At 41.1% G+C, this 15790-nt stretch overlaps 1 protein-coding gene across 2 annotated transcripts in view; it reads left to right on the plus strand.

The window, feature by feature from the left end:
• RYR2 (ryanodine receptor 2) overlaps window positions 1-15790 on the plus strand; it is a 550937-nt gene that overhangs the window by 468606 nt on the left and 66541 nt on the right. For both annotated transcript variants that reach the window (XM_090263510.1, XM_090263509.1), the window contains 3 exons: window positions 1694-1797; window positions 3267-3318; window positions 7099-7152. In XM_090263510.1, the coding sequence (XP_090119636.1) occupies window positions 1694-1797; window positions 3267-3318; window positions 7099-7152 (210 nt within the window). The remainder of the gene's footprint in view (window positions 1-1693; window positions 1798-3266; window positions 3319-7098; window positions 7153-15790) is intronic.

Genomic DNA, 15790 nt, shown 5'->3' on the forward strand with positions numbered 1-15790 from the left:
AAAATCTTGGGCATTTCTAATAATATTTTTTTGACATAACTCCTCAGGTGAGGGAAAGGAAAAAAAGATAAACAAATGGAACTACATCAAACTAAAAAGCTTTTGCACAACAAAGGAAGCCATCAACAAAATGAAAAGAAAACCCTTTGCGTGGGAGAACATATTTGATGATACATCTGATAAGGGATTAATATCCAAAATTTATAAAGAACTTATAAAACTCAACACTGAAAAAAAAAAAAAACTCAATTAAAAAATGGGCAAAAGACCTGAATATACACTTCTCCAAAGAGGACATATGATGGCCAACATCACTAATAATAAAAGATGCTCAACATCACTAATAATTAGAGAAATGTGAATTAAAACCATAGTGAGATACCATATCACGCCTGTCAGAATGACTATCATCAATAAATTAACAAACAACAAGTGCTGGCGAGGATGTGGAGAAAGGGGAACCTTCATGCACTGTTGGTGGGAACACAGACTGGTGCAGACACTGTGGAAAGCAGTATGGAGATGCCTCAAAAAATTTAAAATGGATCTGCCTTTTGACCCAATGATCCCACTTCTGGAAATATATCTGAAGAATCCTAAAACACTAATTTAAAAGACTATATGCACCCTTATGTTCACTGTGGCATTATTTACAATAACCAAGGTTTGGAAGCAGGCCAAGTGCCCATCAGTAGATGAGTGGATAAAAAAGCTACAGGACATTTACACAATAGAATGTTATTCAGCCATGCAAAAGAAGAAAGTTTTACCCTTTGCGACAGCATGGATGGACCTAGAGAACATCATGCTGAGTGAAATAAGCCAGTCAGAGAAAGACACATATCACATGATTTCACTCATATGTGGAATCTAATGAGCACAGTGAATTAACAAGCAAAACAGAGACAGGCTCGTAGATGGAGGGCAGCCTGACCCCTCTAGGAGGGAGGTGTTGGGGATGGAGGGGTGAAGCAAAAAAGAAAAAGAGCTCATGGACACAACAGTGTGGTGATCACGGGGAGGAGGGGTGTGGGTGGCAGTAGGTGAGGGTGTAAGTGGGATAAATGAAAAAATACAATAAAAATAAACTATTAAAAATGGTAGAATAGTGTATATATTGTAGAAATTTATCCAGTTCCAGCAATACTGAACCTTAAAGCCAGGGAAGAGCATAATTTATATACAGAGTAAAAATAATATGAATGAGTAAGTCAATGAAGATGAAAAATTCTTTGTCATTCAACAAAAAAGTCAGGATTAATTAACTCTACATCAGGAAAAATTCTTAATAATTTCCCTCATAGTGAAAGTTCTATCCTCTAGTACAAACTTACTTTTTAAGTCTTAAAAGTAACTGAAAATGGGATAAAAATACTTAACACATACTGATACACACTCACATACACATAATCACATGCCTATGTGCACACATGCACACATATGCACTTACTGACATAAACTCATAAATGCACTCACACACACTCACCCACTCAGATACACACTCATTCACATACACCTGCGCGCGCACACTCAAACACGTCCACACAAAGCCTTGCACACATACTCACACACTCTGCCACAGCAGAATGGAAGGGCTTTCCTTTTATTGTTGTTCCTAGTTTTCCATATGTCTCCTGGATTTGACAGGACCTTTCATTGAAATGTGACTTTTATAAATTTGACTCTTTTGCAGAAACCTGGCGCAGAACCTCCGGAGGAAGATGAAGGTGCCAAGCGAGTTGACCCCCTGCATCAGCTGATCCTTCTGTTTAGTCGGACAGCCTTAACCGAGAAATGGTATGGTGGGGGCAGGATTCACGTGAGCCATGGGGAGACGAACCAAGGAGCCGTGTCCAGAGTCTGTGTGTCACATCTTCGCGTTTCAGTTCCATCTGGGGTCTCGTTAGGAGAGAGCCTCCTCGTTCACAGACAGGACCAGCCTGGCATGCACCTGTGGACCAACATTCATTCCATTTCAAGCTTTCGTATCTACTCTAGTTTTTCTGAACAGTTTTGTAATTTTCAGACTACTTGCTTCTGAATCTTATTACAAAATGATTTTTCTCTTTATTGCAAATGCCTTTATAAGCAAAACAAAGAGCTCAAAGCAAACTTTAGTATCAAATGTGTGGAGACCAGCAGTGGCCAAGGACTGTCATCATGCACGGGAGGTCTTAGGGAAACCTCCAGGAGACGGGGAAGCCGTCTTCTCAATGGGAGGTGTCTGTGAGGCCCATTTTAAGGGCATCCTCCATTTTACTTGGCTTCTACAGTCTCATTCACGTGACTTCACCAAAGCCACAAAGGGCAGACCTCTGTGGATTAAATGGGAAACACGCTTGGGCTCCGTAATCAAAATGTGCCCACCTCCGCTCCTGCAGGGCCCCAGGGAGACAGGCTTAGACAGACATTTTGGAGGCCAAACCCTGTACCTGCTTCCCTGCCCCGGGAAGAAAGCCTCCTCTGCCGAGGCTTCCCTCTGCTCTCTGCAGAAGCCGGGAGATAATTACCACCCCCTGTGTGCAGAGTCTCCTCAGTCCTGAAGTCATTCAGCCTCAGCACCGGCCATAATAAATACATTTCTCCCTCTGACCAATGCGGCCCCTCTTTCTCTCTTTCTCTCTCTCTCTCACACATTATTTCCTCACTAACAAAGTCATCTCATCCCTAAGCATAGAGCAGCTGTCTGCCTTGTCAGGTAATGAGCTGTTTCTCATAAGTGGACTTTTCTGATGGCGGAAGTTTAAAACTGCTAAAATAACTTTGCAGTGAGTTATTTTTGGATGGAACCCTTGCTTCATAAATTAATGGTTTCCATACTTCTTAAAAAGAGGATAATAAACATTTAAACTTCTCTTAATTTTTGAAAATTGCTATGATGATATAGCATAATAACATGGGGAGTCTTTCCATCAAATGTCAAATGTCACTTCTGTCAAAAGCTCTACTGAATTTAAATTCGCTTGTTTCAAGTTTTGTAGTTTCAAGAAAATGAAACTTATTACATTTGTGTGTAAATGAATAGACCATTTACTGTGGGAGGCACTTGGGTCTCCTTCAGAAGGTAAGAGCTGCTGTTTGAGGTCTGGGTTCTTTGCTTTCTGATTCTATGATATTTTTGAATGATTACTTCGCCTAAGTTTTGTGTTTATTTCATTTTAAAAAGGTATACTTGTTGAAAATTACAGGGTATTTTATGTGATGGCAATTTTGCATATGACTGTTCTTCTACTTAAAAACAATGTTCTTTTCCTTGTTTTTCATAGCAAACTGGATGAAGATTTTTTATACATGGCTTATGCAGATATTATGGCAAAGGTAAATGTAAGTTTTAATTTTAAAGTTTAATAAAGTGAAATTATTTTTATTGGACAAAGGATAAGAATGTATATGTTTCTGGATTAAATGAAATGCCCTTGACCTTGGAAAGCTAAGGTGCCTTCACCTTAGCTTTCCCCCTGTTCCGTGAATCTCGGTTCTCACTTCCTTGACAGGCGATCATTGTTTACTCCTTTAACATTCTCATTGTGGGGTGCTCACTCCCTTCAAACATCCACTCATTCCACAAATGTGCATTGGGCAGCAAGGTACTGAGATAACACAGTGGATAAGAAAAGCAAGGACCTTAGCAATAACTAGCATGTGATCTTACTGTCCCCCCGTTAACCTACGTGACCTTGTACAAGGAAACTGTCCTCCTGCATATAAGGTTTCAGATACACTTGCTTTCCTTTTGTAAAATTTTCATTTGCTATACGTATTTATTAATACATACACATTACGTATACGCATATTGCACATATAATTATAAATAGTTCTCACGTTAGTTTTTAGCACTTAAAGGGGCAGCTGCTGTACGTAATCTTCCTGGTTTACCTGTATTGTTCGGTGAGAGTCCCACAGACGCCCTGTGTTGCCAGAGCTCGGCCCTGACTGGGACATTTCCTGCACGACCCTGCACCCTGCCCATGTCCTTTCTGGTGGCCTCCCTATCTGCTACATCCATGCTTTTGCTCATGTGCAAATGGCTTCAAATGCCTGTTCTTATTCCTGTCTTATATTTTACACAGTCACAGTCCATCGGATAGGTGAACGTTCAACTTAGAAAAAAGTGCCAAACTGTTTTCCAAAGGCATTGCCTTGCATTACTTTCCTACAAGCAATGGTCAGGGGAGGCCTGGTGATCTCCATCTTCTCCAAGATTTGATATTTTGCAGTTCCTTAATTTTGGCCAACCAAATGGTGTGAAGTGGTATTTTATTGGGGTCTTAACCTTCATTTCTCTTGGCTAGGTAACATTCGGACTTGAAAGTCACTTCTCTTTGGTGGCTGTCAGAATGTACCTTTATTGTACCTCAGCCCTCCTCAGGCGTTGAAGCTGGTTCATCCTAATGCAGTGGTTTCATCAGTTTAAACAGGACAGCCATGTAGAAGGGTCTGTCGTCAATTAAACACTCAGCGAGTTTCTGGCTAAGGAAGTCTTTCCTCCTCCTTCTCTTAGTACCATCACAGTATTTAAGATACACATTAAGTTATGCCCAGGGATCCTTTCCTTGTTGGTTAAAATGATAAAGGGCCAGGATCACTTTCTTCTGAGGTTTCTCTCCTCTGGGTCACCCATTAGCTCTTAGCAGATCTAGATCCACATTCAAAGTTTCTGGTTTTGCTTTGTCCACCTTCTGAGGAGTTAACACAGTCAGAAAGGTGACTTAAGAGTGCACAGAATACATTTGCTTGCAGAATGAAATTTCCATAAGATTCTGGCCAGATTGCCCTGCTTTGAGCAGGATACTTAAAGGGTCTGAAGTATCCTCTATTTTAGTTTTATCTTTTTCTCCTAAATTCTCTGTTCCATGCTTCTTATTCACTTTTTCCCCTCTGGCATGTGGAATCACTCTTTCTGACCTAGAATGTATCATTTTAACCCAGATAGCTAAAATCCTGCAGGTCAGGATCCCCTGATAGAACTCCTAGCATTATCATATATATTACATGGATGCACTTTGCTAATGAAAAAATGTACGCCTATGCCTTTGCCTATAAATCCTTCTGTCTCTGTTCAGCACATTAAAATGTTGCCCGAGATATGCTATAATTTTCTTGTGGTCCCAGCACTCCTTCCTGCCAATCAGTAGAAGTTACTCTATGGGTTTGATGAATTTGATTAGATTTTTTTAAAATCACAAATTTTAACCTTCTCGGAAGCAGATCTTACTTAACTTTCTCAGGAAGATCTTTTTAAGTTTAAAATATTTTATTTCAAAATAACTCCTTGTAAAATAATTTATCAGCTAAGCTCTAAGTTTCTTTATACAAAAGTAAACATATATGAATTTTATAGTTTAAAAGAATATTAAATGACAACTTTTCTGAATATATTCTTTATGTCAAACCCTGTTCCTCCCCAATATTCCTGAAGGTAATAAAATTTATATAGGAGATAATGTATTTAAGAAAATTTAAAACTTTTTATCCTGGAGAGACATCTTATGGTCATATTCTAGCTTGCTTAAATAGTGAACATTCTTGTTACCAGATCAGGCCCCTATGTTTTCACTGCTAATTGCTAATGCGGATGGAGGCAAACATGGCAAAGGTCAGTTTGAGGACAAAATAAGCCCAGGGCCTATGTTTTCCCCAATAGATAAGCAGTATTTATGGAGGACTGCAGATTTGCCTTCCAGATACATTTTGCTAGAGTTCTCGTGAGTTCTTGTTTTCAAAATTCCTGGAAGACAGATGACTTGGGAGTCAAGGTGACATTAACATATGGTGGGGATTTTCCTGTTCTCTGAAGGAATAAGTAACAAGTAACACTGTTGTCTTCCTCATGAAACTTGCTGTTTTAACACCTTTCCACAAAATGCAACATCACGTGGCCGGGGTCACATTTGTGTTACTGTACATGGCAGGCTGATGTTCAGTTCACAGTGACTGAATGAATGCTAGAAACCTTTGGGTTTTGTCACTGAGGAGCGCAGGATCACATTTGTCCCTTCCTTGCCATCCCGACTTAGTTCCATGGTCACAGTACTGTGGATCATTGAATTAAAAGTCTTTTTCTGATTTGTAACTTAAATTTAACCATGAGCTTCCACACACTTCACTGATACAAGAGTCATTATCAACCATAAGAAATCCTTGAAGAGGCTGGAATAATCTCCTTGGAAGAGCTCTAGGTGCTTTCCTGCCGTGGGTCTTGGGTAATGACCAGCTTCCTTCGGTCACATGATTCTCCTGATTGCAGACCACAATGATAATAGCTGTTGAGGTTTATTAAAAGCTTCTTATTTTTTCAGACACTTGCTCTGAAGTCGCAAACAATTTACCACCCGGGTATTCTTTTCTTATTCCCGCCTTAAGTATGAGGACACCAGGAAGCTTTCCTGGGCAGAATGGCTGAAGGCTGGGCCGGTACGGCTTGAACCAGGTGCTCTGGGTCCTGAAGCCTGTCCCTGACCACACCCGTCCGCTGCCAGAAACAGTGTCAGCTGTGGGAATTAGATAAAAACATGGGCACAGATTAACACAGCTCCCGTCTCATTTGGGAGAAAATAACTAATACAAGTCAGTTTTATAATTTTTGTATAAAAGAATATTATTAGCAGTTACATTTTCACTTTTTTCCTTTGGAAAAAAATACAATAAAGAATGTACTTAAAAAGTGGTGACATGATTTACTTTAATTAATGGACATTGCTTTCTCTTAATTCATAGTTATTGCAAGTACCTGTGCATTATAATGGGAGCATCACCAAGAGAAAACAATGATGCTTGTCTTTAAAGCTTGCATTTTGGTTTGAACAAGGCAAACCTACAAATAAGTACTATGCGTAGTATAATATTGGCCTCATATAAGATGTATAAAGTTGGTAATTAGCATTGTGATTTTGTAAAAGCACAGTAAAATTTTCATTTAGATCGTGAACTCATTGAGGATATCATCTAAGGTCATTGCACCTAATATACTGCATACATTTAAACAATGTCAATGACAAATTAATGCCAGCAATTTGGGATTCTATGCTGCATTCTTCTGTATTTGGTGCCTCACCGTATTCTAATCCTGTTAACCTTTTCAATTTTTCCACGCATCAGAGTTGTCATGATGAAGAAGATGACGATGGTGAAGAGGAAGTGAAGAGCTTTGAAGTAAGATGGATCTTTCTAGATTTGCCTGTTTCTCCTTGAGGCATCGTCCATAGCCCATAACCGACGTTTCTGTTTCTCGCTTCATGGCTTAATCGCAGCTTCTTGTGTGGAGGGACTGCATGTCAGCAGTGGGGGCCTGTCCGAGTCCTGCCATGTGCTGCCGTTAGCGCCAGGGAACACAGGCTAGTCACGTGCGCCAGTGCACCGTGTGTTCAGAATGAGTGCTCCTGACAAGCCCAGAGATGCGGAGGCTCCAGTCGCCGCGTCTCAGGAAATGCCGGGATCCAAAGTTCCCGAGAGATACGTGAAGAAAGTACTCATTGAAGAGCAACGTGACATTATGTTTTTAATTGAAACCTTGGGTTTTTTGTTTTGTTTTGTTTTGTTTGTTTGTTTATTTTTTCAGATTTGAATCCTAAAGATTTGGCCTCTTCATAGGTCACTCATTCCCTGCACATTTGCGGCCAGTGCACACGGCCAATCTGCTTGCATGGGGCGGGGGTGCATAGCTTCCTAGGACCTGTTCTCAAACCTTTCAGCCTTAAATATCTGCAAACCTTGAACTGCTTCGTGTTAACTAGCCAGAAAGAAAGGCAATGTTTTCTCCCCCTTTTCTTAGACTATACTTTTGCTTTTTAATTAGAAAAACTAGGTGCTGTTAACTACCACTATCCTTATGTATCTATTTATTTATTTATTTATTTTGTTTTTAGAATTTTCAAAGAAAGAAATTAAGTGGAAGGGAATAGAGTAGATTCTTTTTAATTTTGCTATTGACTTCCACGTCTGGACTTCGAGCTAGAAGTCTGGAAGTACATTAGGATTCATTAGTCAGTCTCTAACTGCCATGGACCCACAAAAAGGTATAGGCAAGGATCAGACACACAGCACCTCTTCCAGGGACAGTTGGAAGTGGGTGTCTCTGCCGCACTGAAGTCTCTGTGTAAAAAATATGAAAACAGATTAATTTGAGAATAATCCATGACTACTGCTGGCTGCGAAAATGCCCTCAGGTTAATTTCCTGTATGGCACTATAATCTTGTCTAAAGTATGTGCATTCTGTTCTCAAATCCATCTTTATTGATAAGAAATGGAGGGCAATTAGAATGAGCTGTGAGCAGCAGATACTATTTTCTGACGTGTAACCCCTTGCGGTCTTCAGAGCAATTGTTTATTGCTATTTTGCTTCTGTCCTCATCCTTCCTAAGGCCACAGGATCCCAGCGCAGCAAGGTAAACTTGTGTATGTGTGTGTATTTGTCTGGGTCTGAGTTTCGCTTTCTGTGACATTTACCTTTTTGTTAGACCCAACGCCTCAGATTCTTTTGTAACGTAAGGTCTTGCGATTCTTCTACATGTGTCTAGCTCCAGTGCAATTGGTCACTTCAGTGTCCCTTCCTTGACACAAGCGTATTCTTCTTGCAATTTCAGTAGCTCATAATTTGGAATTTGAGCTGCATGCCGTGCTGGATGGATGAGCACAGTCCTGTAGGTGGTGAGCTCTTTGCTCGGGACTTCGCTGGGCGGCATCTGGCCTGTGCCTCTTGTTGTTTTCTTGTACCAGTCTCATCACTTGAAAACAGACGTGATAAATGGCATTCCTGGTGACATTGGAAATAAGTCTGCTCTTCCATTGTGCTAGCGGCGTCTTCAATTAGTAATTGGAGATTAGTAATCAGAGAGAATATTCCACGACTTCAACGCTGATTTCAACATTTCCTTCTAGGGAAGACCTTCATGATTATTTCTGCCTCATAATATTTTGAATAGCTAAGTGCTTGTAAAATTTGCTAGAAGAAAACATTTTGAACTAGAATTAGAAAAATAATTTGAGATTTTTATAAATGTGGCATTTTAAGGGAAATTCCACGAGGAATAGAGTAAAGCTCAAGAAACATGGAAAACAGGGTGAGGACCACAGCGCCAAGGATTTGCCGGCTCTTTCTTCTGCCGTCACATGGGGCTTTATCATGTGACCCTGTTAAACATGCCCGATTGGACTTGAGAGTTTAATCCCCTGCTTCATCTAGGTTACTTTTCCTACAACTACGTATTTAACAATTGATTGCACATTTAGTTCATTATTATATATAACCTTTTAAGAATTGAGCCTACTTCAATATTAAAAGTATGAGAAAGGATAGTTAAATCTTATAAAGAAGTCAAAATTATTTGAAAGTGAAGAAACATTTTGGCAATTACCAGAAATGTTAATTACTGCAGTTGAATGCTTTATTTAGCTTGGAATGTTTTATAAGCCAAAGCAAATAATAATAAATAATAAATTAGTAATAATGATTCAAGTCAAATAACTTCATACTTCTGAGCATGCTGGGTTTTGCTCACAGAGATCAGCAAAGAGCTTTGATGCCAGAGGAAACTATGTTTTAAACTATGATTTTGCAAAATATACAGAAATGTTCTTCAGATGGTTACCTCTTCCACTGCCGTTCTCGAAGATCTGAGGGGATGACACTAAGTGATAATACAGTGAAAGTGTTTCTGTGGAATGCTGAGATAGATTCGTTGCTTACCGAAGAGCCTAAATTAATGACAGTGGAGCTTGTGTGAGCCAGAGGGGTGGGACATGAATGTGCCCTTGAGAACATGTTCCAATATCAGGCCAGCTGCGCATCCTTTGGCAGGTGCCCGATTTCTAATCTGTGATGAGGTTTTAATGAGGCCCTGAGGGCCTGTTATTCTATTCTATTGATTAGAGAGACTTTTTGTGTCTTAAATACTAAATATACGTGTGGTGGAGTTGGCATTCAGTGACAGAAACTTAGGAGGCTAACTTATATGCTCTCCCAGATGGGACTCCAGCAACCGAAAATGATATCATTCCTGCGTAAGCACCCAGCTCATGTTCCAACATGTGCACCCCATGTAGGTCCAAATGTCTTACAGGTAGATGTCCTATAGCTCTGCCCAGCAATAGCAGCACTTTCATCTGGCCCCTGCAGTGACCTATGCAATTTGGAATAGAATCTTTTTTTTTTTTAAATTCTGCAGGAATGAACTGGCTGTAAGATGTACTTTTTCTAACAGCTACATAAATTGATCTGTGAGTGAGTTTATTTTGTTCCTTTCACAGGGACCCAGCGATCTGAAGCAGGAGGCCTCCCGAGTCTCAGAAAAAGATCGCCCTTGTATATAAACAAATTGCAGATGTAGCTATGTATATAAAGTACTAAAAAGTTATTTCTTTTCTCAAGGAAATTTACAATGTTTTAGTCCCTACTTCAGGGACGGGGGTAAGGAACTCTGATGACCTGTGTTCCTGAATGCTCACACCTATGGCTGCACTCTGACAACCACGTTTTTATATTGTATAATGGAATGGTCCATCTCAAGTCAGAGCCCAGGTTCCCTAGGAAACAGAGCAGAGGTTAAGTGCTAACACTTCACTGGGGCTGGTGTGTTACCATCCCAGGGGAGTGTGAGTGAGAGGAAGAGACGCACACAGGAAGGACGGAGAGCACACAGAAAGTAGCACACCTGAGCTCACCAAGGCTGGTCAACGGTTCCACAGTTGCTCAGGTGTGGCGGCTCCCTGGGGAGACCACGTGCACCTGGGACAGTGCCTCCTGGGGACGGAGGGTGAGTGCTTTATCTGCTGGTCCATCCCACCTTCTATCTGTTATGGGTCATAGGGAGTTAATTTCTTCATACTTCCTGCCGATATTAACCAGCTGGGGTTTGGGTCCAGCCCGCTGAGTGCCCGGGAACTGTAACCCCGCCCTGTACATCAGCACGGGGGCTTCTTCATGAGTGGCGCTGTGGTAGTAGCCGACTTCCAGAGCCACGCTGGTGCTCTGAGCCATTGCCCGGGCCACTCCGGCTCTGACACAGGGACGTTGCCGAAGCTGGCTGTGAAGGGGGTTGGGAGGGTGGGAAACTGGTCCTGATATGAGGCATGTCCCCAGAAAGCACAGCCCTCTGAAACACAATGGCAATTCGTGCATGTGAGTGTTGTGGACCTACATACAAGCTCTGTAGCAGACGTGCATTTAAACATACAGTTGCGCATTTTTGATGTGCACAGTAATTTGACTCAATGTGCTTTCATTTAAAAAATAATCCCAGTGGAAGCTTATGCTTGACCACAGTGTGCACAGTAACTGGGGTGCAGGGCGTCATTTGAGGACAGGCAGACAGACCACCTGTTGTTGAATCTCAGCTCCACCACCTGTGAGATCATAAGCCTCAGTTTTCCTATCTGTAAAATGGGGCTAATTATAGTATCTCCTCTGGGTGATCATAATCAGGGTTAAATTAATTAATGCATGTAAGGCACTCAGAACATTGCCTGGCACAGCCAGCTGTGCACATATTTGGCATGATTATGACCTCCAATCAATTGCACTTTAGCACAAGTGCAGAAGCTGTAGTGGAACTTCCGCAATGCGGTGACCACAGCACTGCCCGGCAGGAGGCCCGCGTTGCCACCGGAGGGCCACTCGGTGACCTTCAGCAGGTCACATTGAAGCACTCTGTGCCTCACCTTTTTGTACTTTGAATGAAAAGCTTTGAATTAGATACTCTCAGAGGTCATAATCACCTTTAAAATGTTCTGATTGCTGTTAAAGAGTAAGGTCATTTTCAGAGAAATTTCCTAATTCTTCTAAATGCATAAACACTGCTAGCAAATACATTTTTCTTAGTTTTCTTCTGTTCATTGGCAGAGCAGTGAGAAACAAAAATAAACCCTGTGTTTTAGTAGAATGTCACAATAAAAATGTTTGCTAGAAAATGAGGTCTAGCTTCTCTACATATATATGAATCTCTACCTTTCCCAAATTTGGGATTTATAATTATCACTCAATTATACATAGTACAGTCAGGGGAAGGGGTAAATTATCAGGGAATGAAAGGGTTTAGGGACATGTAGTGGACCTCATGGGAATGAGGTTAACACAGAAGCCCACGCCATCCTCTCGCCAGTTCACGGAGGCGGTCTGCACTCCTGCCTCCAAGTTTTCCAGGAGCCAACTTGAAATCACATGCATTTAACAGTTTACCATATTAGTAAAATAAAGGCAGTCTTCTTGTTTGGGAGGAACGCATTCTGAAGCTTTTCTTTGGATGATCTTTGTGAAGAGTACAATGTGTGATATAATGAGAAGGTCCTTAGCAATTCAGTAAAAGTAATTATTTGAGAATTTATACAGTCAAGTGTATCTGAGCATGGCTTGGTGTTGGACGGGTGCTAAGTGTCTGAGGGTGGAAGGACTGTGTATCCTCAGGATAGTCTCTGGAGAAGCCCTTCCCCCTGCTGAGCGGGGAGCCCCGCCAGGCACTCTGAGGCTGTGTCCGCTTGGATTCAGCTGTTTCTCAGGTTGATCTGGGGCAAGATTAATAATCATTCATGAAAACTAGAATTATAGACACTGCACTACTCGAATTGGGAGCTCTCAGAATCCAAATAGTGAATTGTTATGATCCGTCTGTGATAAACTTTATTCTGGCTTTTCTTTTTCCCACAAATTATTCTGGCATCTTCATGACCCAACCACCTTTTCACATGATGAGGGGTCTCAGCCCCCTGTCCCAGCACCCCCCTTCGTTAGTACACGCTACAGAGTTCTTCCTTCTGCGTTCCAGGCTGTCCCCAGTGACTTTAAAGCTTACAAAACAAGCACATAGGTAAATGGAGGCTGCTTCAAGTCTATATTGGGCTCAGGATAAACCGCATTCCCTCTGATGATAAGTCCATTCAACATATCTAATTGGATAGCCTCTGGTCGTCGGTGGGGCTGTTTGTGGGGTGGCGTGCGTTTGGTCATCAGGACCCTGCAACCGAAAACTGCTTCAGCTCAGCTGGGTGTTACTGCTTTAGCATAGAATTCATTAGTTCTAAGCATGTTGAATCCAACCTAAATGCAGGTACATATGATACAGGAAAAAAATAAGCCATAAAGTCACACTGCACAGCACATTGAAACATTAAATGGAACTCTTATTTCTTTGGTTTAGAGTTTTTGTTGATTCTGGGCCTACGTTAGTCAAACTTTGCTAGGCTTTTAAACAAACTTGACTTTGTGAAAAATACACTTATTCTTTCATCTTTTTATTAGAGAGCATTATCAACTATGCTTATCTTGAAAGATGATACACTATTCGATATTTCAGCCACAGAGAGAATAGGTAATAGTAAAAAGTACAGACAAAAAACATGAAATGAGCTAAAAACTACAATTTGAGAATTGTTATTTATTTGTATGCGTATAACTCTAGACCTCTTGGACCATGTACTGAAGGTAAACTAGATACAGGTTTCATATTTACTAGCTTTATAGCTCTCCCAATGAATGGATAATACTTGTAAAATTTCAGATTAACTGTTCATACTACATGATGTCACATTATTCAGTCCTGCCGCTCGCTCACATTTCCATGAACATGTATCAGTGCAGGGACCATCCTGGATGCTCAGTGTGTGTCTGCCAGCAAGTCACGAACGAGCAAACGACAGAACAGCCATGGCCCTGCCCCCAGCTGCTTCACATCCAGGAAATTATATATGCATTCATTTAATTTTTTAAATGACATTTAAAATGTAAAATTGGGGAGAACCATTTATTATTAAACAAAGTTATAATTTTGGGAGTGTCTTCTTAGCACCATGAGTCAACTCTCTGTGAATGTAGCCAACCTACAGTGTCAGAAGCTGGAATAAGGACCAAAACCCACCGAGGTGGAGAATGTGCCTCTTACCTATACTCCCGTTTTCCTTAGTTTTGGTTGGCCCGTTTGTGTTATAAACCAAATTACTGCTACTCTCTCACGGCCTTCCATCTTTGTCCTCATAGTTACCCGATTGAATCAATCTTTTTTCCTTATAATATTGGAGGTCAGCATCAACTTATAGGTTATGACTGAGGTTAAGATGCCATTGGAGAATATTTAATGTTGACTCATAACATTAAATATTGGGAAATATTTATAACATTAAATTATGGGAAATACTTTTAAAGCAAGCGCCGGGAAATTCACTTACATGATAACTGGCTTCCACATTCAGTTTAAGAGGAAAACATTATGGAAGCCTTTGCAGCAGGTGCTGTAGGATTGGGAACACAAAGACAGGAAAGCAACATGAAGCAGAGTCTGCATGTGGCTTTGGCGTCACTGGGTGTGCACATGCGCACGGAGGGTCCTTCAGGAACACTGAGGACTGCTTTGCGGCCGTTAGCTGCCCTGGTGAGAACGCCTGTTCACCTCCATTATGGGGATGGAGTATTTCCTCCAAGGAGCAAGGGACAGGTGTAATTATTCTTTTGGTTCAATATTTTTTCTCATATAAGGCAAATTGTTGAAGAACCAAATGTATTTTTTTTTTTGAGGCCCTTGAACTTTCCCCTCTGTCAGATGCTAAGAGAGTGAGGCAGTCAGACCACATGGAAGAGTATTTGCAATTTTATGAGAAACTTTGGTTATAATGACAACAAATCATGATGTTGAATACTTCCATTTAACCCCTGTGATTTGACTGTGGTCTGATATAGGACCACTCTTGACCTTGAAAAGGCTCATAAATATTTATTAGGAAAACAGCTGATACTTCTCAGTGATGCTTGGCAATCAGAAGTGTTTACCTAAAGGAAAATTCAAATTGTGGGGTTGCTCTTTTTCTTCCCCCTTTGTAACCTTGGAATAATTTAAAGACTACACCATGGGATGAGGGAATAATGTTAATTTAAGACCCACTGGCCTTTTTAAACAGAATCTGGGGTGGGGCGGGGAACCTTGCCTTTAAAAAGGCATTTTGAAGTGTGATTTCCCTTAGTGAGATTGTGTTAAAAGATCTGTTCCAATCTGCATGAAAAAGCAAATCTACGGTAAATAGAAATGAAAGTGTTTCTTTCCACCTAACCCATCATTTTATTGCCTGAAAGCTTCTGGAGTAGCCACCAAGGTCTCGTGTTTTAATGTTGTGATAGAATGCCCGGTGATGAGATGCAGTTGCACACTGAGGAGCAGTTGTCAAAGGGCAATGTGCCCAAAAGCATGGCGTGGTGGGGAGTGTGCCCCGCACCATCCACTGAAGGGGCTCAGGTGGCCGCCGGACCCTTCCTGCCTCTAGATCACCATATCTTTTCTCGTTCAGCATTTCTTTTTCAAATGAGTGTCCTCATCAGTTCTGAAACAGTTACTACTACAGAAATGTACATGCTATACAAGGAAGTCAAGAGTGATCTTGGCCCAGGGAATTTAGTTTGTAAAGAAGATAATTTGATATCCTGTCTACTGCTTGATCCTCCTGCCATCCATCCATCCCACGGGACTTAAGCAACTGAAAGGGATACTGGGACCTCAGAGTGCACAGTTGGCAGTGCTCTGGCAGATCCTTGAGCTGCTCCACCTACCTAGTGAGCAGAAATGGCAAAGGTTATTGCTGTTTTTGTTTTTTTCTCTCAAGAATACATGGTGTGCTGCCATTTCCTTGGATGTCTTAATGATTATCTTTATTCATTCTACTGGTCTAGAAAGAATTGATATTTCTAGCTCCCTTGCCCCTGTCATTGATGAAAACAATAGGGCACTTCATGGACCGATAATTTCTTATCACTGTCTTACTGAAACACTCTCACAAAGGAGTTGGTGAAGCAAAATTCCATGAATAGTTGTGGCAGCG

This window comes from Furipterus horrens, unplaced genomic scaffold (assembly GCF_987537825.1).
Source record: "Furipterus horrens unplaced genomic scaffold, mFurHor1.1.pri manual_scaffold_15, whole genome shotgun sequence".
NCBI lineage: Eukaryota > Metazoa > Chordata > Mammalia > Chiroptera > Furipteridae > Furipterus > Furipterus horrens.